Below are 23,301 nucleotides of genomic sequence, written 5' to 3' on the forward strand. Positions count from 1 at the left end.
GGACGAGTTTTTTTAAGGATATATATCAATTTCCAAATTAATCGGTAAATATGTCATTAAGCGCCAAGCTGATAATGACAGCACACTCGATACACGTACGTGTGCGAATGTGTGTGCGTGTGTATACGCGACGTAACTGTCTGCGTGCAAAGGGGGCTCTCACAGTTCTTGTGTCGTCGAGTTACCCAAAGCCCCCGGCCGGCAAACGTGATGAAAGAAGAACAGCGGTAGCGTGAAAGTAAAGAAAGTGGGCCGCTCGAAGTAGTCTTCAACCTAGAAGCGCCGGGATTCTCTTCCTTCCGCTCGACGTCGCTCGCCGAGACAATTCGGAAATCTTCACTTGCACAATGATTTTACGTCGTTTGTACCGCAAACGCGTCGGTACAATCTTTGCACATCTTCGTTTCGCCTGACGCAATGAAAATTGCATGACGTCATTCTCCAATCACGTCACGCGTGTCTCTATTGCATTATCATTGCCAATAGCACGCAATTGTATTTTCACGAATCGTCGTCCGAATGAATTCCGCCTATCGGGGGAAAAAAAAAAAAAAAAAACGGCTTAAGACTTGATGATCTACTTACGATTGGTAATTACACAAAAAAAATCTCGATGTGAAAAAATAAAAAAGAAATGTGTGTCATATTTTTAGTACGTCGCTTCAAGATTGTTGGAAGCCATTTAATTCGATATTCCGATCCATTAAATATCATCTCGAAATTCTGACAAAGCGTTCGCGTGTAATCGAAGCCCGAATTTAAATCATGCCCCCATGCGTGACACGTTTACGAAGGGGTCAAAGGACGAAGGATAGCGCGTATGGCGGCTAAAATTCTCCGATTTCATTTGTACGGGATAGAAGGGCTGCCCCGTCGATCGGTTTGCCGCTTGCTTGACGGGGCACCTCGCGAGAGGAAAAGACGATCGATCACCGGATTAGGAATTATTTATAGGCTGGCGCGCGGCGCGGCGGCGATGCAGCGGCGATGCGACGGAATTTCGCGTCGTCCCATCCCCCCCCCCCCTCCCGCGATCGCGCGCATCACTTTTGCCGGAGAGCGAGAGCGTACGGCGATATTCGCATAATACCGGAATGCAAATTAATCGCCGGTCACACTACGAATTCTAGAAAGTCTCGTCGTCAAGGCGACTCCTACGCTCCGAGCTTGGAACACGGCCGGCGTTAATGTTGCTCGCACCAGGCAAATTAGCCGAGGATTAAACATCGCGTAAGAAAAATAATGAAGATAATCGAATGGTCTTTCAAAGTTTTGGCCTTTTGGGGGAAGAAGAGTAACGATCGAAGCAGAGTTATCTTCGCGAGTGAATAGAAATCGGATAACCATATCGTGATTTGTAAATGTATTTCTTCTGTTCAACATTGATCCGGGTAAATATGTTTATATATGTTATATATTTATATTTCTGTGTAATTGTAAAAAATATATATATATATATATATTTTTACAGGAATGCGTGTCGTGTCTTGTGAAAGATGCGACATATTGTGATGTTTTCATAATCTGGTTCATAGATTAATAGTTTGTACTGAGTATAGCGAAGCGCGTCTCATTAAAACTTTAACGAAACTCGCGAGACGCATTTTTATTCCGGAACTGAATGAATTTTTATGAGCCCGTTGACTCGTGATCGATACGTACACTCGATCGTGGATAGCGCATTTTAATGAGCGAACAGCGGACATAGCGAATAATCTCTCTCTCTTTCTCTCTCTGTCTCTCTCTCTCTCTCTCTCTCTCTCTCTCTCTCTCTCTTTCTCTCTCTTGCTCTCGCTCGTGTTTCTCTGAGATACATTGTAAATGATTTAATATATATACTCGCCGCAAAACGATATAAATCAATATTTAATGTAAATCTCGTATAGTAATTTCATCCTCTTTTTTTATACTTTTTTCTTTGTTATTTATACTTTGATAATTATTATTTTTTTATACCTTATTTAGCAAAGCTGAAATATTCGAGTTACACTCTCGCGACATTTTTCATAATCAGTACCGAATTCACTGACAAGAGAGACGAAAACATTGCTTTTATATCTCTCATCACGTAATGTGATCGCAAAGCGTTTGACAATCATTGTTTTGATCTCTTCTTTGAGCAGAAGTCAGCAGAGTTGGATTATCTGGCACGAATCCACCGAGTAAACGGCTTGACTTATTCTTTTTAGTCTCTCGTTCGCATTAAAAATTCTGAAAAATCACGAATCTTCGCCTTTCCTCGAACGCTTCTACGAAAAATACATACGAAGAAAGAATTATGCACAAGGTATTAATAACAGTGATCGTTTTTTACGATGACATCATCACGTTCGCGACTGACACTGAACTTGGAAGCTGCTCGCTCGTTCTCCATCAATAATATAGACCTTTTGTGCGTTGTGTGCCAAGTCGTCGATATTATCGAAGTCGAATTTTCATTACGCTTTTGATGAATGGCTGAAATAGTGTCGTAATTGCCTATGAGCGCAAGCTATTCGAACGCATATCCAGTTTCTCAACAGATCAACAGATCAATTTACTAAAATTTTCGTCTGGCAAGCACGCCTTGTATCTCGTATAACTTTTTAAATTAGTTCTTAAATTATCACGCTGCGTAACTTGCACAAGGAGCGAGCGAGAGAGGGAAACGGTTCGGCAAAGTTGGGCGTTGGAAGGCGATTAAAAAGCACATTTCGTTAACAGCGACATAACGAACGACACGATACACGGGAAGATCAGCGGCGTCTCCGGTAATCCGGTAGCTCGGTAGCAAGAGTGCCCTGTGCCCGAAACCAACCATCGCGATCGATAAAAGGGTGTTCCGTAATTTGTTTTATCGTACAGCGCTGTCCGTAACTCTCTCATTTATCGCAAGTGTATCTCCGAGAGAGAGAGAGAGAGAGAGAGAGAGAGAGAGAGGGGGCATTTTTCGATACAAATTGCATAATTCGTAAGATAAAATAAACAGTAGAGCGGAAAGTTAAAATTGAACAAAATTATGCGCCCCGACATTCCCCATGGAGATCATTCCGATCGTTTACGAGTTCGAGCGAAATACGATAGCGCGAAGAGGCTCGGACTCGCGCACGTAGCGGATATTATAACAAGTGGGGCTCGTGTAACAATATTTGCCGAGCAGCGCGAGAATTTACTGACACCGACGTGACTTCTTCCGTGACACTCCGGACAATCGGTGTAAAGCCAGTGGTGCTCGATTTCGCCCGGTGCGATTAAGATCGTAGAGAGTTTCGATATATGTATATACTTAATAGAAATCTCCCGAAACACTCACACGGTAATCTATACGACCTACGTGAATTTATGAAATCCCGGCAAACGTTACCGTACGGCGAACTATAATTTATCCGTCTTTCCGTCGATAAACTATCCGTACACCAGCGTTTCGCCCAACTATGCGCGAGTGGAAATCCGTTTCGGAACAATGAGCGAAATGCCCAGCCCCAAGTTACGCGTCGGTTTCAACGCGGTGCCTTTATATATCGTGTGTCTCACACGTCGGGACACATTTGTGTTGGCGCGCGTTGTGCGTCCTTATGGAAAACCGTGGCCTTTATCTCGCGAATATAGGCTCTTCATGCGTCAGTCGCGTGACGCGAAACTGCTGCACGTACGAAGGATTCGTGCTCGCACATGACGTATACGATAACTCGGACACACGACCGGGGAATATGCACATATAATCCTATGCACGGTGGCGAATGCCGCTGCCGATAAGATTACGATAATGGCAATCTTGGCTATAAACGTTTTAGAGTGATAACTCGATTTGTAAAAGTCGCTCGTGCGTATTTAAAGTTGGGTTTTTTTTTTTAGTTTTTTTTTTTTTTATTACAATACATAATGGCATTATCTCGAATAACCAGTAAAAACGCTTATATAAATCTTTTACTTGTCTTTGTCAAAATTAATACTTTCCTTTTAATGAAAAATTTACATTTAATATTTTTTATTAATTTTTCTTTTTTAACGTTGCAACACACGTGTTGAATTATGTTCATCCTCTTGCATAACTTATAATCTTTATCGACGGAAAATATTAATTAGAGGACTTCTTGTTTCCAGCACATGTTAACATAATTTTATAATACTTATTTGTACGACGACGTGCAGCTTCTCGCGTGAGAATCCGATATTATTTCATTGACCTGCATTGATCCGCAGAGTGCATATCCCCGATCATAAAACGACGTTCTAGTCAGCATCCGAGCGCAGAAAAGACATCTTATTCATGTTCAATCGGGAAAGACTCGGTACTGATCTCAACTGCGAACATGCGCACGCATTTACGCACACGCATGCATTTCTGAGCTCATTACGCGACGTGCACGCGCGCATATTTAACGCGCGATAGCACTGTCGTCTTTCCGAAGGTGATTAACCCGTCGATTGGCGGCACACTGGATCGTTTACTCTCTCGGAGCCATTTTTTTTGCCAGTCAACGTAATCGGGAAAGTGTCCGGATTGCGTAACATCGGTTATTCCGACGTCTAATTTTCTAATTAATGAAATTAAAAAAACACACTCGAACTGTTTTTAATCCGAATGAGTGAAATCACGCTGGGCAATCGCTAAGGAAAAAAAAAATGTGAAATGTTACTTGCTCGACTTTTGCAAAATAATGACGATTGTGTCTGCGAATTTAAAGTCGAAGCGGTATAATGAATAATAAATAATATAAATGGCTGATAAAAATTTATCTACAACGATAAATTTGTAGTGTTTTAACCAAAGGCGCAGCGAGACAGAATCGTGTTTGTTGTTGCGTTTATCTGTTTTGGAGTGCTACCTTGGAGCTGGCATGTATTCGCGCGTAACAAATAATGACGCGTAGTTATCGCGCGGCCTTTGCGTTGCGCCTGTTTGGAAAACATGCGGATATATTGAGATGAAATTATCAAGCGCATTTCGTCAGTGCTGTCAGCCTCTGAGAAAAATGAGAGGATAGAAATCTCATGCGCATAAATTGCGCCGCGTGAAAATTACATTTCGCGAGGCGTGTGCCTTTAAATTATCCCAATTAAATTTTCTCAAGTAGAATCGAAAAAAGCGTGCCGGGAAACAAGTCTTTGCCTCGAATTTGCGAAAGGTAATATAATTTGGCGCCAAGTGAAAATGTATCATGTGAACAGAAAATTCAGAATCAGTTTAATACAGAATGTACGCACGTGTATTTTTATTTTCCGTTATCTTAAAAAGAAAAAAATGAATTGCATGTTTTGTGCTATTTTCATATCAGAGAGAGAGAGAGAGAGAGAGAGAGAGAGAGAGAGAGAGAGAGAGAGAGAGAGAGAGAGAATAAACGAAATTTAGTATAAGACGTGAATTATATAATGATAATTCGTAAAATTATATTCGTGTAAAGTTGCCGGTGTATCGATTAAATCGATACGCTTAATTGCACATGCCCTATAAAATTGGCTGAGAAGATTCGACCTCGGGAGACACGCCATTCAGTAATACGGTCCTGTGCCACCGCTTGGTTGCGCGCGGAGAAGGATTATTTAACGACATACTAAAGCACGGCGTGGGCTCAGTGAGCGCCAACGTAGCGGCGTTGTACGACGGAGCGGAGGATGTTCGCTCGCTTGTTCGCGCGTATCGCTCGTGCTTCATCATAAATTTAGCGCACTGATCTCATTCCACGGTGAATCCGTCGACGAAAATAGCAACAACCGCCACGGCGCGCTCGCGACTCGGAACGGCCACGCCGCGGCGCCTCGCGTCGCCCCGGGTCGCCCCGCGGCGTCGACGCGCGGGGCGCACGCGCCCCACCGCGCGTTTACCCCTAGAATGCGCGATTGTGTCGAAAGGGAACGGACCACCCCCGCGAAACCCGTACGAATATTCCGTGGGCGGAGGCGCGGCGCGGAGATCCCGCGTAAAGGCCGATGACTCTTTGTTTTGGGAGAGCCCCGCGCGCGCGGTGCCGGCGCGGCGCGACGCGACGCGACGCGACGCCCGCTTTTCTGTCACTGACCTTCCGCGAGTAGAGCCGCGCGCGGCACGCGATAGGACGATTTTCGTCCGCTTGCTCGCCTGCTTGCCGCAGGAGTCGCGTACGTCGAGTACGTCGCTAGTTCCATCCGTAGTCCCGTTAGACGCTACATCGGGGATTAGCGCGTCTTGATCTCCCTCCTCTTTGAAACATCGCGATTTCTCGGGTCGCGTCCGACGCACGGGAGATGTATAACGACGAGAAGTAGATATGAGTTCTTTATGTACTTTGAACTCATTTACTGCGTACTTTTCGTTTTCAAACCGGTCGGTGGCCGGTAAATAACGATGACGACAGGCCTCAACTTGGATCTTTTTTCGATATCTTGTTTACTTAAGAAAGTAGTAGTTAGTTGAGAAAAACGAGATATTTCTTGAAAATTTTATCGCTGTTGACTCGTCTACATGTAAATGTCGAATAAATATTAAATATGCTTGCTCGTAAGAAAAATGTTTTATTTTTATTAGACGCAACGTCATTCTATTTTCCTTATCAGAAATAATACTTTTCTTCGCAAGATTCGGATTTTGTTTTATCAAGTTACAGATTTTCAAAATTGAATCTGGAGCACATCCGCTGCAAATCGCGTACGTGCGAGAACGACATTCTAAAAAAAATCCGGACGTGTAACGGATGAGAATGAAACGCTTAAAGACAATAATTGGAGGTGGTCGTCATCGAGTCGCGTGACAAATCGAGCCAACATAAAGACGCTCTCACGCTACGTGGCACGGATCCAAAGGCAGTGAAGCTCAAAGTATATTCAAGCTACTTGGTTTTACGAGCCACAGCCCATGTCGCGTCATATCGTAGACGGAAAACGCGACTAGATTGACGCAAATGAGCATAAGCATGTCGGAATAATTACTAACACATTGCGACGATTACGTCAACGTGCGGACGCGCATCTCTTCACAGAATTTTCTCTTTGTTAACGTCACGTCACTGATGCCACATTCATATCTTCTTCTTTCCTCATATCGCATTTAACACTTCATCGAAATTAATCAGATTTCGAATTGTGATAAATCAAATTTTTAAAATAGATAATTTATCGCCGATTAAGTTGATGATGCAGATCGATCGTTTGATCTCGAAATGCCGTCAAACCAATTGGATAATTATTAAAAAATGTATTTGTAACTGACATATTCACAAAAATGTCTATGACAAATACACAAAAATTCCGCACAAGAGTCATTTTACGAGCCGTAAATGAAGGCAACGGAGGACGCACGCGCGCGCATTCTAGCATGTGACTATAATTTAATGAAATAATTTAATGCATGATTTAATTAGTCGTAACGTGCGCTACGCTCACGCTTTTGTCACGATATGTTTAACCATCTTGATAAGGATAATATGAAATTTTATATTAAAATCATTGCAGCACTTGTACGCGTATCAGGTTTTTTTTCATACAATTTATCAATGAAGATAATAATGGAAATAGCCAATATTTGAAAAATATTAAATTTTGGGCGATAATAATAAAGGAACGGCAATTTTAAAGTTAAAGAGGAAAATATATATATATATATATGGTATAAAGATTTAGAACAACGAGTTTGAGCGCGAGCAAGCATGAGCGAATTAACTGGCCAAGAGTTTATATCCTACTTATTAGAGCTTGCTTACATAAAACTCCAACATAAAACTCAACTTTTCGCAAGTAACTGACTAGAAAGAGGTTAAATTATCGACTCGGGTAAAGTCACGTTCAAATTATTCGACAAAAAAGATTGCAATAACCGAGAGAAAGATCTTTTAAAAAAATACGGGAACAACGGGCTCACATCTAAAGCCATGTATATCGAAAGTTTAAAAATTAGTAAAGCAAACTTGCAGATGTGTTTTTTAAAATCGATTTAACGTCGTTTAAGAATGATTTATAAAATTACTTATCTAGATTATTATTTTCAACTTACTGTCTCATATCCGAATGATGTAATTGAAAATATTTCCTACATATAAAATTGAAAAATATTATTAATCGTATTGTAAAATTAATATTTATGCGAGCTGTGAATGCATTATCTTATGAGGAAAGCAAAGTATTTGGAAATATATTACTCCGTGTTCTAATTTATCAAGCCGTTTCGACATAATTTATGTGTTTTGGTATTGCAAAACTTTGTTTAATCACGCGATATCGCGTTTAAAACGCAGATGGATCTCGCTCATGGAATCGTAAAAGGATTTACGTGTGGGACTTTTTTCCGCACCATTCGCGCAGGTAACATTAATTCCGTTTCAATGTTTGGCCTCGATGGTCTTTAATCCTTCCAATACCGGCACGATGTTATGATAAAAAATTAGTAACACTCCAACAAAATTAAATCGCTTTTTAGACGGGTAATAATTTTCGATTGAATAAAATTTGCACGGAGGGTTTGCATAATACGCGCAACCGTGTGTTCCACGGTCAATCTATTTAACACCAAAGGAATTAATAGCGCGTTACACATTCGATACGCGATTCATTGGATTTCCTATTCGTTACTCTTCTCTCATCGCCGGTTATCTTACGCGTAGCGTAAACGCGTGAAAGAATCGTGCGCGCGCGTTATCAGCATTACGGCCAATTACGCCGGTAATTGGCCGCAAATGCCGTAATTGGCGATCATTAATCCGAAGATCTGTCGAGATTCACTGACAATGCTGACAACAATAGCTGGAGAGATACGAGAGTCCCGTGTAATTTGCCGTACGATCGATTGGAATGCCGATAGGCAGACGAAAAAGCGCACGCACGCACGCACGCATGCACGCACGCACACGCGCACGTATACACACACCAAAACACACACACACACACACACACACACACACACACGTACACAGATTGAAATGCACGTCGTGCGGATAATACGCGAATCGAGCATGTGCCGCCGCCGGGCCGCTCTGTGACTATCGATATGGGTCTGATTGCGCGAGATAGCCTGGTCCCGATATTCGAACTATATGAACACGATGGATGTATGGACGCGGAATGACTATCGCACGTTCGTAGAAATGCAATGACACGCGCCGCCAGCGGATGGAATCGAATAAAACGGTTTCATGGTTATGCTATTGCTACGCGGGACAAAGAACCCCGTTTTAACACTTGGCCGAAAATGGAGGACCGGCTCGATTTTTACAGATGTTTTCAATTGCCTTCAAAGTAATTCGATCGAGTCGCTCGTTTTTTTTTTTTTTTTTTCCAACGGAAGATGTTACCTCGGAAACGCGAAACGCGATTTCGCAAAGCGCGAGAGATGAAATTAATCGGGATTATTGCATAGAGGGACATTCTATCGTCCCGTGTGTTGTTTCATCCTGTCGCCGCTCCTCTCTGTGTATATCGTAAAATGTAAAATAAAAGAGGACAAATGATCGCCTTTATTTCTGGATGTGTACGTTAAGCGGGCGAAAATCTAATTATGGCACTTTTGAAATAAAAGCTTACTCGCGAGGGGTTACACCGTTAGTGGGCGATCAAAAGAGTGCTAACCCTGTAGAGTCTGCCTAGCTCAGTCAAGAGCGGTTTGTTTGGCAAACGGAAGGCCTGGGGTTCGATTCCGAGTCCAAGTCGACCCTTGCTTTTGAATTCTTACAGCTTAAAACGAGCTACTCCATTGTATTTGCACACAAAAGCTACAACGTTGGGAAACCAAACGTTAAAGACACCAGGTTTTAACATATCGTTCCATAGAGAGATTATATATATACGTTTAAAATCAAGTTGAAAGTAAAAACTTCAATGTACCAAAGGAATCGAAATTTCAACAATATCGATAAGAATCGACTGCTGACAGTTAACCGTTTTTGTTTGTTGACCTGCATTAACCTGTAGCTTTATTATGATGTTAAAAGGAAACGGGTAATCATTGGTCAAAGGTAGTTAACTCAACAAAAGTTAAAATAGGTAAAGTATTACTCGTAAGTTTTCGTCATCTCTTTATTAATTCACCAAATTCCAGGCGGAATTGCAGTTTTGTATAAATAACTTCGGGACGAAATTACATTTCACGCACTGCTAATTTTTTCTATAGCCAACTTTGTGCATTATTGATATTCTTTTCGTTAGATGTCCACATAGAAAAAGCTGAGTTGGCTATAAGAATTAAAATAGTATATTCCTAATGAAATTCTTAAATCCCGTAAGAGAATCGAGAAAAAGTTAATTAATTAAAAAATATGACAAAATTATACGTTAAAATTATACGTTTTTTTTTTATATAAAAAATTATACATAAAAATACAAATTATAAATATAAATTGTTAATTAATATTATATTAAAAAAAAAGAGATTTTGATTACGGATAAACATTCACGAGTATATATATTTGAGCACTCTCTCACAATTCTTGTGCCCATCTTATAACCCGACCTGTAAAATATCGCCAGCAAAGAACCTGTATAGCACCCCGTTTTGTATTCCGCCGGGGGTATAAGGATCTCGGAAGTTGTGAGATCCCATTGCGTTCCCTGAAAATTCGTGGCTCCCCCCCCTGCGTCCCTCCGTGCCTTACGTCGTCGAAGAATACGGGCATGGCAACAGGGCGGACGACGGACGACGCCAGCGTCTCTCGACCAGCTGGTGGAATGCGTGACGTCACACAGGCCTACTCCTATCTATATATATCAAATATGCCACGTCTCACCCTTTATCGTCGAATATACTCTTGTTCTTCTCTGCCTCTTTCTCTTTGGACTCTTTCCTCCTCCGTTCGCGCGACTCGACTCGACTCGACTCGACTCGACTCGACTCGACTCGACTCGTGTGTCGACGCTCAACGACTCTCGATATACGCACGACGCGCGCACGCCTACGTGAAAGCGTGTGGCACGAGACCCGGTGGACGAGCGATGGAAGTGCGATTACCTTTGTGCGAGCGATAGCCGAAACGCCACGCTTTGCCGCTGGAATTTCAGATATAATCATTAACGCGGTTGCTGGTACAGATGTTTCAGACGTACGATCCTGTGCGATGTTGTTTCCAACAGCGAGCTGCCATAGCGCTTGTTATTCCAATAATTCCGCATGTTCATACTCGTAATGTGACTCGAGTGTCACAATGACGTGGCGGGGCAAAAGTAGCGAGTAGGAGAATTATGGGAGGATAAGGGGCCAGATCACGCGATAATTAATTCGCTATTATTATACAAATCCTGTAAGTGATATGATCCGACAAACTTGGAAAACTCGCATGTCCACTCGAAAAAGTAAAATTGCTAGAGTTAAGTAAAGATATATAAATATATCAAAATTAACATGGCAACTTGTATTAATTATGAAGAAAGAAAGGGGAAACTCGATTTCAAATTTTATTTATTACAGGGGAAATAATTCGGTCACAATTTTGAGCTGCTGCGTTGCAAATCCGTTAAAAATAGTATACGGTTCGTGATATAAGCAATTCTCTGAATTTATAGATATAAATAAGAAAAATATACACTAGACACCTGTCTATGAATAATGCCATCTGTTATTCTATTTTTTATTTATTTCGCTTTCGCTATTAATATAAAGTGAATAATAAAATCTTTTACAAATATCATCGAGTATCGATACTAGGAATCCAAAGTTCTTGGATGTCGACATTCTAGGAAACTGTCGATTATTCTTAATGAAAAAAAACTAAATATTTATTAATTCGTTCGAGATAAGCGAGAGATAGAAAGAATGTCTATCTAACGTCCAACATATAAGGGAGTTGCTCTTGGCATCGCGCACGAGTGCGGGTGCACCATGGATAACGACACGACACGTTCGCCTCGTTACGCAAGATCTACAAAAATATTTACGATAGACCCGATCGCTAGAACGATCGAAGAAAACTTGCTCAACGATCGTGAGCAAGTATTAGCTCAATCCCATCGCTACGCGCGACGCGTCCGAACGCACGAGCGCACGAGCGCGCTGGCGCGCGAAGCGTCCAGTCGAGTGGTGGGGATGCCGGGTGGCGGCGGGGATAGGCGAGTATCGACGACACGAGCCGATCCGTCCCCCACCACCGTCGGATCTCCGTTACTCTAGTCGGCTGAGAAGACGCGCGTCGCGGGTGGGGATAACATCTGCTCTTAGCGTGATTGCCGTGTATTGATGTGGCTTTATGGCGCGCGGCGGGCTGCGGGCAACAAAGTAAACGTATGATCCTTAATGTGCCGTCGCGAAATTTCGAGGCCGTCGCGACGCACGCGTAGCACGCGCGCGCGTGCTCTCGCGCGGGAGGTTGCGCGATAGAAAGAGAGAAAACTGTACCAGATACCCCGGAGCCTCGATCGGTCAGGAATCGACGACGTGCGTCTTATTTTTGTTCCCTTTACTACGACGCAAACGCGCGCGGTCGAATGCACGCGTCGAAACAGTCGAAGAAACGAGTTCTAGTTTTTTCCGCGACTGTAACGCGACTGCAATGCTGAAAGTGCGATTGTATCGAATATTTCCTAATGTATTGCTATGATAAAAGGATTTTAGATTAACGATTATACATAAGTCAGGACATCGATGAATGAATATGTATGCGACGGTTATGTAGCTTATAGAGATGTTGTGTAACTTATAGAAAAAAAAAAAAGTGAAATATGTCGTGAATGACAAACATTTATTTAGCATCTTGAAACAGGCTTCTATTGTATCAATTTCCCTTTTAAAAGGAAGGTATTTTATTAGTATGCGCTAGATGATCGTGCGATGTATCACTCGCAATTAATCAATTAAGAGCTTAAAAGCACCAACGATTCTCTACCCATCGCGCGCTCTCATCTCACTCCGAGATAAATATGGATGATTCTGCATTTTTATTGCATATTCATGCATTGCGGATCCGCAGACCATTCAACTATCGAAATGTAATATCTCATCAATTCGTGCCATCTATGAGCTTATTGTCGATTATGATCGAAAATTTTATATAAAAGATACATCATGTTTTTTTTTTCATGTCAAGTCATGACAAAAATCAAAATTTTTGTTCGCTAAATGTATCTTGTATCAAATTTTCAAAAAGTAAAAATAAGACATATTTGACTACATATTTGACAGGTCTGTTTTTTGTCGCTGCACTAAAATGAAACTTTCTATCTCGCTTTCGCAAACTTCAAATGTATATATTTATTTCATTTTAAATGCAATAATTATACACTAGTTCAGTTACAAAGATCTTTTATTTCTGCATAGATATATTTTATATGATATTTTTTTTTTTTAAATGAGAGGAAAATATGAAAGAGAAAAGAGAAGAAAGTTTTCAAATGCATGGTAAAGAGAGCAAATTATAAGCGTAATAACGTTTATTAATGTAAATTTGTAATACAAAGAGATGATGGTTGCTTACCTTTTACACGCACACATATATATTAGATTTGCTTCTTCTGAATCGGCTTAGCTAGTGATGACTACGATAACAATTTTCTTCGAGAAAATAAAGGACAAATCTGAAAATTTTAAAGCATTGTTCCTACACGTTTCCAAACCAGTTTGTGACCGTCAGGAACGTACGCAATACGAAATTTTCTTGTATAGTCTACCAAAATGAGATACTAGACAGTTTTCTGATAATTTGAAACTGGTTCGACTGTGTTGGAACAAATCTATGATTTAAATTTGGAATAAATTCAAAATAATAAAAGATGAAAATAGATCTAATTTAAATAATTTTAATTAAAAAAATTAAAAATATAATTCACACAGAACAATTTTATATATATATATATATATATATATATATATATATACGCTTATATTTTATATATTCAACTTAAAAAATTTACTCATTAGTATGACACATCGAGAGACATCGAAATGCTAATTAGAAAAGGATTTTCCGTAAAATAAAAGACAAGAGTTTTGAGAAAATAAATAAATAAAGGATAGCTACCTATCCAAAGAGGGCTCCTTGAGGATAAAGGGCGTACGGTCACGTGACAGATCTGCGTTATAATCGCCTCCAGTCAGCGAATTATCCACAGATGATGCGGCACGAGGTATGTTGCGTGAAATCGGTGATTCGGAGAAAGTGTTGCGAGCATAATGACGGCGACGACGACGAACGCGTCCTTTCACGCGTTCTCGGTGTTACCGAACCTGCTTTACGACGCAACAACGTATACGCACATTCCGCACCGCGGTGAATCCGAACGGATTTCCGCCTACATTAAATTCTCTAACCTGTTGCGCGATCTTCGTTATTTTTAGGGAGAACCGTTACGCGTAACCGTTACGCGACGAGAGAATAAAGTTTCCTGAATTCATATTTTCCGGATGTCTCCGGTGATAGGCGAGGCAAGATTATTGTTACCGATATGTGTATCTAAACTCGACGTCGAAATACCGCAGTAATAAATATCAAAAACATCCTTTTTAAAATAATGCGGCGAGTAACGCCGCAAGAGAGAGCAATCAAGTCGCTATCTTTAAATATAATTGTTTAGCTAGTGTATAAAATCTTTGTAAAGAATATTATTGTTACTGTTGAGAATATTAGTGATATTAGTGATATTAGTGAGTAGATATTATTTTTTTAAACAGTTTTACTTGAAAGTATTGGAAAAAATTCGCGTCTGCGAGATTTACCTTGGAGTTTAAAATGTCATTAGAATCATCAAATATTAAAAAATAATTTTTTTTTATCATGAACTTCATCTTCTTGGAGCAATAAATATTGTAGTCTAAAATGACATTAATATGCTGGCAGAGCAGTATAATGTACGAAAATATCTTATTAGTTTACTTACTAGTCATGAAAAGGACTTAGGTATCATAATATATAATAATTAATAATTATATATATTATATATAATATATTTAATAATTAATTAGCTTTATAGATCGAGTTTTTTCTCTAATGATTATTTTTGACATTCTTAACAATTATACAATACAAAAAGAATTGTGTAATGAAAATCGGAAGGCAGCATAAAAACGGCCTTATTTAATCCTGTTTTATCATAATCATAAATTTTACTTGACACAATACTTGACAAAACTTAACTTTCTTCTTGTTACCGATGATATCTAGGTTGCATAAGGCGTATAATAAAACATCGCGACAAAAGACCATGCAGCGCGTTCTATACAAGTATCTCTATGAAATAGTTGATTATCGACCTATACACCGTGAAACTTGAGTAATCGCTCTTATCACGAGTCAATTCCCGTGCTTCGCAAAACTAAAGTGGCAATATCGTGACACGCTTTTTGATACTTTTCACCAATGACTCGCGTTTTCCTCTCTTTAACCATTGGCTGACGAAGTAACGCGGCAAATTATCCGAAAATGATGGATGTTGAAGAAATCTTGAGGAAACAGGGAAAAGTTACATTTTCTTCCTCTCCTCTGGAGATATCTCGCGAAAATAGCAGGGAAAGCAAGCGAAAAAGAGAAGCTCGCGTTATCTCTAAGTGTAACATTGTATGAATTGCGCGAAGAAAAATTTCATTCGATATCGATGTGAAACTATATAAAAATTGTTTTCATATATTTTACCTATTTGTCGTTTACTGATTTCTCGTGAAAATTCATAATAACTCTTTGTTATTATGAGTCGACACACGAAATTGTTACGCTTACATTAAACGCCCTTCCATTTCCATAAATTGCTTTTGTTTCAATGCTCCCAGTTTCGACGATTATCCAGGGGAATTCGAATTGTTTTCTTTCTTTTGTCTTGAAAAAAAAAAAATTCAATGTTTTGATTCTTTCACAATCTTGTTTGAAATATGATCTTTTTCTAGTGCGTCGACGTCTTCGCTCATTGCGGTTGTGAGAGAAAGTCGTCCGAATAGTCACGGCCTATTTAGCCGCACAGCTCTACACAATCTTGTTTAGAACGCTCTCTAAATCGAGGGAATAGCGGAATTCGCTGGACGTCATTTTTTTCTGAAAGAGAGTCAAAGTGACAAACGATCATTACAAAATGCTGCTGAATAACGAAATCCTAAAAAAAAAAAAAAAATAAAAAAAAAAATTAACTCACTCGCGTAGTAATAAAGAGATAATTTTAGTAATAAAGAGATAAGTTTCAATTAAATGAAATGCATCGTGAATTCTACGACTAGGATAATTCTAAGGATTCTCGTCAAGCCAGAATTTGAAAATTTCGAGAAACGAAACTTATTTTATCATAAGCCGGACTTTCTATGTGGGATACGGTACCGTTTGTTTCACGAGCAGTTGTGATTTTCCGTTCCTTTCCCGACTGTTCTCCCCGCGAGCGAAAGACATGCTCCATTCTATTTCGTGGGAGCTTCGTTATCCGTGCGTGACGACGGCGAAATTCTTATCGCGGAATACCGATATATCGATTGCTCGCATTCCCGCGGAAGGAAGGCTCGTCACGACACTAAGGGGAATATCTTAAGTAAACGCCATCTCGGATGCTGATCGCGACGGTATACGCTTTATCTACTCCAGAGGAGCTTTTATTTATGATTTATAATATATATAAAAATTTAATAAAAATTATTCAACTAAAATCGAATTCGTCGAGTAATTTGTTTCCTTTCTGTTATATTATTTATACGTTCGTAAACCGCTCGCCTCCGCGAGAAATGACTATGAAACTGTTGCCGTCAATGTACGTCGTCACAATGCACCGAAAGGATTCATTTCTTTTATCGTTCGATCACAGGAGTGAGAGTTGTTGCGTGTAATTAATAATGAACTCTAGAATCTATAATTAGGGCCAGATAAATCGGTATTTAGGTCTCTACTAAATGCACATGCTTGCAGTTTCCTATTTGTTTCGAAATGCGGCTTTATTTAATCAACCACAATTGAAAATTGTGTCGAAACTATAACAATGTCAAATAAAGCTACGCAAAGATATTTCGTTGAGACTACGTACGTCAGCCGTTTTACGACGCATTCCACAAACTGACGCTTAATAAATCCTCGAGTTAGCCGATGTTGAAGCTCATTATATGAGATACTTAAGAATTATCGTCATTACCATCGTTCATTTTTCTCATTCCTAAAGCAAGATCCAAAAATAGGAATTAGAGATTAAGAAGATAAAGCATAACTGTACATTTTGAAACGCAGTTTTTACTTTATATTAATATTTATCTTAGATATCATGAAGAAAATATGTTAAAGCATTGATGATTTTTGACCAGATAATATTGATAAGAACAGAAGTTTTAATATCGAAAAATAGAAACTTTACAACAAATTTGTTCAATGAACGACTTTGAATAATTTAAACAAATAGAGATCAAGTCATCTTCATTATCTACCTTATTGGTACCCACATTATTAAAAGTATCCTATGAATATTAATTTTTCAGTGCACATTCCATTGAACATTCTTGAAATAAATCTCATACATCACATGCGTTCCAACTGCAAATATATTGCAGATCCTCATTGTTACCGAACCTTAACTTTTTTTAACGCGATGAAAATTCAACAATATTACGACGCAAGATTAATATAATAAAGTTCAAGACGATAAAAGAGAGGAAGAGAGAGAAAAAAAGACCCCAACGCGAAATGGGCGACGTGACGCCGACGTCACGCCGACAGCACTCTCGCGGATCACCGTCCGCAAGATTTATTTATAAGCGCGCTCGCGTGCGCGCGTGCGCGCGCGCACGCTCGCGATTTCTTTTCATCCGCTGCATTCCTTCCAAGGCCCCGGCGGAGAACGGATCGGGCAAACGGGCCGTCGTCATGGCTGTTCGTTCGTTCGTTCGTTCGCTCGCTCGCTCGTTCCTCGCGCGTAATACCACACGAGATTGTTTCTCTCTCTCTCCCTCCCTCCCTCTCCCCTCCCTCTCTCTCTCTCTCTCTCCTCCGCTCGGTCTCGAGTCTCTCTCGTTCAATATGGCACCGCCCGCCACCGCCACCGCCGTTACTACCACCATTGCCAACCACCACCACTACACCACCACTACCACCACTACCACGGCTGACGCCGCCGACGCCGGACGTCTCTCATTTCGGCGGAATATCGATAGCGTACGTCGAGCGAACGACGAGGCACGCTCGAATAACGCTCACGAATTATGAGCTACCGCCCTGCTACCGTCCGTTACCCGATTATCTGAATTATCCGAGGCACACGTAATACGCGGCTACGGCTATTGACTGGCCTGTTCCGCGAAAGGTGCAACAGTCGCGGGACTTTTCCCTCTCGCTCCGTCGAGTCTTCGTTTAAATAGCTCGATCGCCATCGATTGCTTTCTTCAAATGAAGAAAGGATAATCGAATGTTACGTAGTTTTCCCATTATACAAGCGGACCGGCTTGATTTTTGTCATGCTTCAATAACGCATCTATATACATTCGCATTATACGTATGATGAAATCGAAAATCGTAGATTGGACTTCCATTTCAATTAGTAATTTGAAAATTTCTCGATCAGGTTTTATCAAATTAGCTTTACACATACGTGCGCGCGCGCGCGCACACGCGCACACACGCACACACGCACGCACACATGCACACACACACACACACACACACACACACAAAATTCGGAATCTTAAAATTAATTTGTTTAAGAAAGTTAAATTATTTAAAATTTACTTATGAAAAATAAAATTTCTCGTCTATTTCTTCTGCAAAAGTGTTGATTCTCAGAATTAATGTTTCTATAATTAAAGTTTCGAAACGATATCGCGTTAAGATATGATGGAAACATCTGGTATAGAGGCAAACATATTCGCGATGAGAAACATCGTTTACGGTTGTGCTGCGATCGAAGCTCGTATTGTGGTTTTAGGAGATGGTTATTATCGTTTACTCCATTGCTACTGCTTCCAAATAGTCGTGACTAAATTGATGTTACTAAATCGTCATTAACTTTTGGCATGTGGTATGTCCAGTGTATTATTTACATCGTAAATAAGTATGTGAAGATATTGTTTAAATATAATTAAATTATTTCTCAATGTACAAATTGTACAAAAGTATTTATCTCAATATTGCATTTTGCTCATTTTCTGTCTTCAATGTAAGATATTTAGAATTGTATTATACAGGATATATATTTTCTACTTCTACTTTATCTATAAAAAATACTAGTAATATAAATTTGTCTTAAAGTATGTCTTTAACCGACGTATTATTGTTTGGAAGATTGATATATCGACTAGTTGCTATTGTCGATGCTATTGTTAATTGCTCAATAAGATGGCGCGTGCACAAGGGAAGCTAAATTTAGTCGAGCTCCGAGTTTCATTTAATTGCCAAAGACTGCGACGACGATGACGTAATATCCAGCGCGTGATACAACTCGTCTCACTCCTTGATGAAACGATGATAAAAAAAAAAAATCGCATTTTTTCACAGCATTGGTGAAACCAGAAACAGTTGATCAGTATACATATCATTATAGCTCTTCGTTCGATATCCTTTCTTCTTTTCAATAAATTCTCATTTTTTTTTTTTTGCAATCTGATCCGTCTGTTGAATCCAAATGAATACGTTAAGACGATACGCGTTGTTAAAGAGAGATTAAGATGGCACGGCGACGAGAAGGAGTGCACGCGAGGCCGGCAGGAGGACAACAATGTGCTAGCGTATGTAAATAAATGACGGGGAGGGAGGAAAGCGCCGAGAGGGCGATGGGACCGTGAAGGGAGAGGATTAAGGAAGAACCGGGGAGGGGGGGAATCTCGCGAGTCAGCGTTCGGTGCTTAGCGAGGACTTGGCGCGTCGGGTTAGGTAACGCCGTATCCATGACGGTTTTTCCCCCACGGAGAAAGTTAGTCTAGGCGCACTTCATCCGTAAAATCGCTCTCGGCGTGCAGCGGTTCTCTCTCTTTCGCCCCCCCCTCCCCCCTCCTTCCCTTTCTCGTCGAGCTGATATCGAACAAAAAATGTTGTGCACATAGTTGCGATATGAGCGATGCTTCCGAATTTATGGATATAATTTTCAATAGAAAAAAAAAATTATTAAACATCTAAAATCTAGTCCGCGCGAAGTAATTGTATCCCTGACACGTTTTTCGAAAAAAATTTTTTTTTTTTATAATCGATTCTTATTCTTAAGATTGTATTATGTACTGAAGATCTCTGATAGAGAGCTGTATTAGCACCTTAAAGCATTATTTAAGACAGTCTAGAAATAAGGATGGACTATGTATATCGATCTTATGTTTTGTGCTATTCTATGTCACGTAAGATTACAGAATCTGGATTAATCGATGCTTTCACAAGTCGTTTCGCATGGCGTCTCTTCTGCAGATCGAAACGCGGAAATTTACAACAAAGTTCTGATTTTTTACTTTATTTCGTTACAATATTTATTACAATAAATATCTTTTTACTATAGATTCGTTTATAAATTTACACTCGTATATATCATATAATATACATATAAGTTAGATTCGGCCATCTTTTCATACGTCACTCAACTTTTTATTGTATTATTATATTATCTTGTTGCCTGTTTGAGATTATTTGATCGTTATCTCGAAACGTAATATTTCTTCTCGATTCTACCTTCTTTTACTAGCGCTTATAAAAAGATAAATCTAGTAAATCCTTCATTCCAATGTCGAAGGTCGCACAACGCTGCTGGAACATCTTTGTTGAAAACTTGAAAGCCATTTGCAAACGGAATTAGCTACCTTCACCATTAATACTTGTCACAATACAAAAGGATCTTTTAATTTCAAGATATTGCAGCATGAGATTGTGTCGGATATCTTCAGAAATAAACAAACGTATATAATACAAAAATCGATTTTCAGTCGCATTTTCTTTTGCACGTGAAATCGATTAATTATGAATCGATTCGTGACACTTGAATAATCTCTCGAGATCAAAACGTCTTGAACTTTGAGTTTTATTTCAACATATCTTTACATATAAATTAATTTACTTTGTTGCATCAATGAGCATCATTTGAGCATTTTTCACATCTCGCTTGCCGACCAACAGGATGTAAATCTTACATGCCATTTGTAAAAGCCATTTAACGTAAGTTAAATCGCCATTCCACTCGAAGGCGAGCGACTTTCGAGAAATGATCGCGACCGAATCGGAAAAAGGCGTATCCAGATCGCGAGCCTTGGAAGGCCATTGTCCTTGGAGGATAAATTGGAGAGTCCACGACACAACGATCGGTTTTAGCAACAAGTGTGGCCGTCGAATTCTTTCGACGCGATCAACTTGGCGCGATGACCATCTTACAAACGCGCCGGAGAAATACTTGATGCGACATCTTCCGGTAGCATGACGAATCTTGGCTTTTGATGATCATTTCCGGGTACAGGCTGACTCAAATGCGGTCATTCCTGGAACAGTTATTTCCAACTCTGCGTGTGTCACAGAGCGGAAAATCCGCACTCGTAAATCGTGTATCTTTGCTTATCGAGCGATAAATTAACGATGCGATTTCATGTAAAATTCGTGTATTTTTTTTTTTTTTTTAAATACGTCACATTTGTGAAATGATATAAAATCACCGCCGGCACGTTCTATTCGCCTTTTCCGAAGCTCTCTTGAGGCTTTCTTGAGACTTTCTGCGTGGCGTGTGCGCGATCTATTAAGCAAAAGACTTTCTACAAGAAAATAGATGACCGTGGCTATCGACCAATCTTGGTGGAACGGCGGATTAACAATTTTCACGTGAAAGCGTGGGATCGATCGGAGATTAGGAATTAACGAGAATCGGGCACTGTTACAAATATGCGCGTGTCTCTCTCGTTGAATCATCTCCCGGAAATGACCTCGCGATCGACTTCACGTACTCATTCGCGAAAATCTTTCTCGGACATTCACGGGATTGGAAACGGATACTAATCTCATTTTTTTACCGTTCAACGCCGCACTTGTTATTCAATACCTATTTTTTTTATTCAAAGATAACGTTAACATTAGCCAAACGTACGTCAGCGCTTAAGCGTCAATGACGCATCGTAACACACGATCCCCTTTGCGCGCGAATGGGATAATTTTTTTGAAAAAAAAATTCAGGCGCGCGGTTAATCGTCAAAGAGCGGATTTAAGATCCGCGCCTCTTTTCCAGAAGTCAAACGAAGGAAATTTTCACCGTAATAATAAATGACAATGTTCGCGACCGTTAGCGCGATTTCACCAAGTCGCGCAACGATCCGCGAAACAACCCGATATGTGTTGTCGTCGTCGTCATCATCATCATCATCATCATCATCATCATCATCATCATCATCATCATCATCATCATCATCATCATCATCATCATCATCATCATCATCATCGATTATAAAACGCCGCGATAACGGTACGCGCGTATTTTTCCCCCTTTCCGATATGAAGCAAACGGCCGGGATTTATTTATGCGCCACGACGGAAAGACGGAAGCGCCGGTCGCCGTGTAACTGGGTCAGTCGCGGACGACGGTGACGATAGGGGGAAAAGAAAAAGAGACCTCTCTCGTCCGTCCATTATCGGCGTAGTGCGCGAGCACGCTACGTCCCAAGTGCGTGAGACGTAAGCGCGTACTTACGTCCCGCTAGCCTGCCTTCTAGAATCACGCTCGCGTGTCTTACCGTCTCCGCCGTACCGTTAGAAATGCCGGAGAATCAAATTCTCTCCTTCTCTCTTTTCCCCCCGTTTCCTTTTCCACGCGCATAGGACAAGGACACAAGTACAGGTACAGGTGTCACGTATAACAAGTCACAAACGAGTTAGTTTAAATGACATGGTGACGATCGGTGATGATGGTAAAAAAATTAATACAAAAAGAAGTAAGTTATGAAATGAATAACAGATAAATAAGTAATTTGCAAACAGATTGTAAAGAAAAAAAAAAAATAATAATAATAATAATACAAAAAATATTCCTCACGTAATCATTTGTAGGGAGTCATTTGTCTGATATTATACTCTTTTGTAGATATTATTCCACGCTAAATAAACGCGAATACACCGCGTGTATCACATTATGTACTCGGTAAAAAATAAGCTCTTTAACAGATATTCTTCGAAGGGTAGCCTACTTGCTACAGATGACAACGGCTTATCGACGGTATCGTTGCGCTACGGTATCTAAAGGCATTTATCGACGGCATTGCAAATGACTCACTTGAATTACCAAATAAATTTCTCAGTAGCTTTTCAATTCATGGCAATTTCGATAAACACGAGTTTACACAAATGTATTAGATACGATGAGTTTACAAATATATTAGCTACACGTTTCACCTGTGTACTTGTGAAAGAGGTTACGGTACTCATCAGGATCGCGGCACATAAGAAAATTGATCAATCACATTTTCTCCCCTTATATTATTTTTCTTACAGCCAAGAAATAATCGTCCGTAATCAGCTACTTTTCTTGTTGTTTTACGTCTTACTA

The 23,301-nt window shown here is 40.1% G+C and overlaps 1 protein-coding gene and 1 long non-coding RNA gene across 5 annotated transcripts in view; one reads left to right on the forward strand and one right to left on the reverse strand.

Annotated features, from left to right (window-relative positions):
- LOC105424690 (uncharacterized) overlaps positions 1–23,301 on the forward strand; it is a 106,269-nt gene that overhangs the window by 77,057 nt on the left and 5,911 nt on the right. Inside the window, exon 1 of one of the 4 annotated variants that reach the window (XM_011635050.2) lies at positions 20,755–22,690. The exons of the other annotated variants lie outside the window; for them this stretch is intronic. Coding sequence (XP_011633352.2) covers positions 22,645–22,690 — 46 coding nt within the window. The 5' untranslated portion in view covers positions 20,755–22,644. Of the gene's footprint in view, positions 1–20,754; positions 22,691–23,301 lie in introns of those variants that run through there. 4 annotated transcript variants of the gene reach the window in all.
- On the reverse strand, positions 14,842–17,565 carry LOC148936143 (uncharacterized). The gene is made up of 3 exons (XR_016139751.1): positions 17,246–17,565; positions 16,855–16,980; positions 14,842–15,887 (listed from the first exon to the last, which is right to left on the reverse strand). It is a non-coding gene; the product is annotated as an uncharacterized LOC148936143 (long non-coding RNA).

This window comes from Pogonomyrmex barbatus, unplaced genomic scaffold (genome assembly GCF_055798465.1).
Source record: "Pogonomyrmex barbatus isolate J1 unplaced genomic scaffold, ASM5579846v1 scaffold3, whole genome shotgun sequence".
NCBI classification, from domain to species: Eukaryota; Metazoa; Arthropoda; class Insecta; order Hymenoptera; family Formicidae; genus Pogonomyrmex; species Pogonomyrmex barbatus.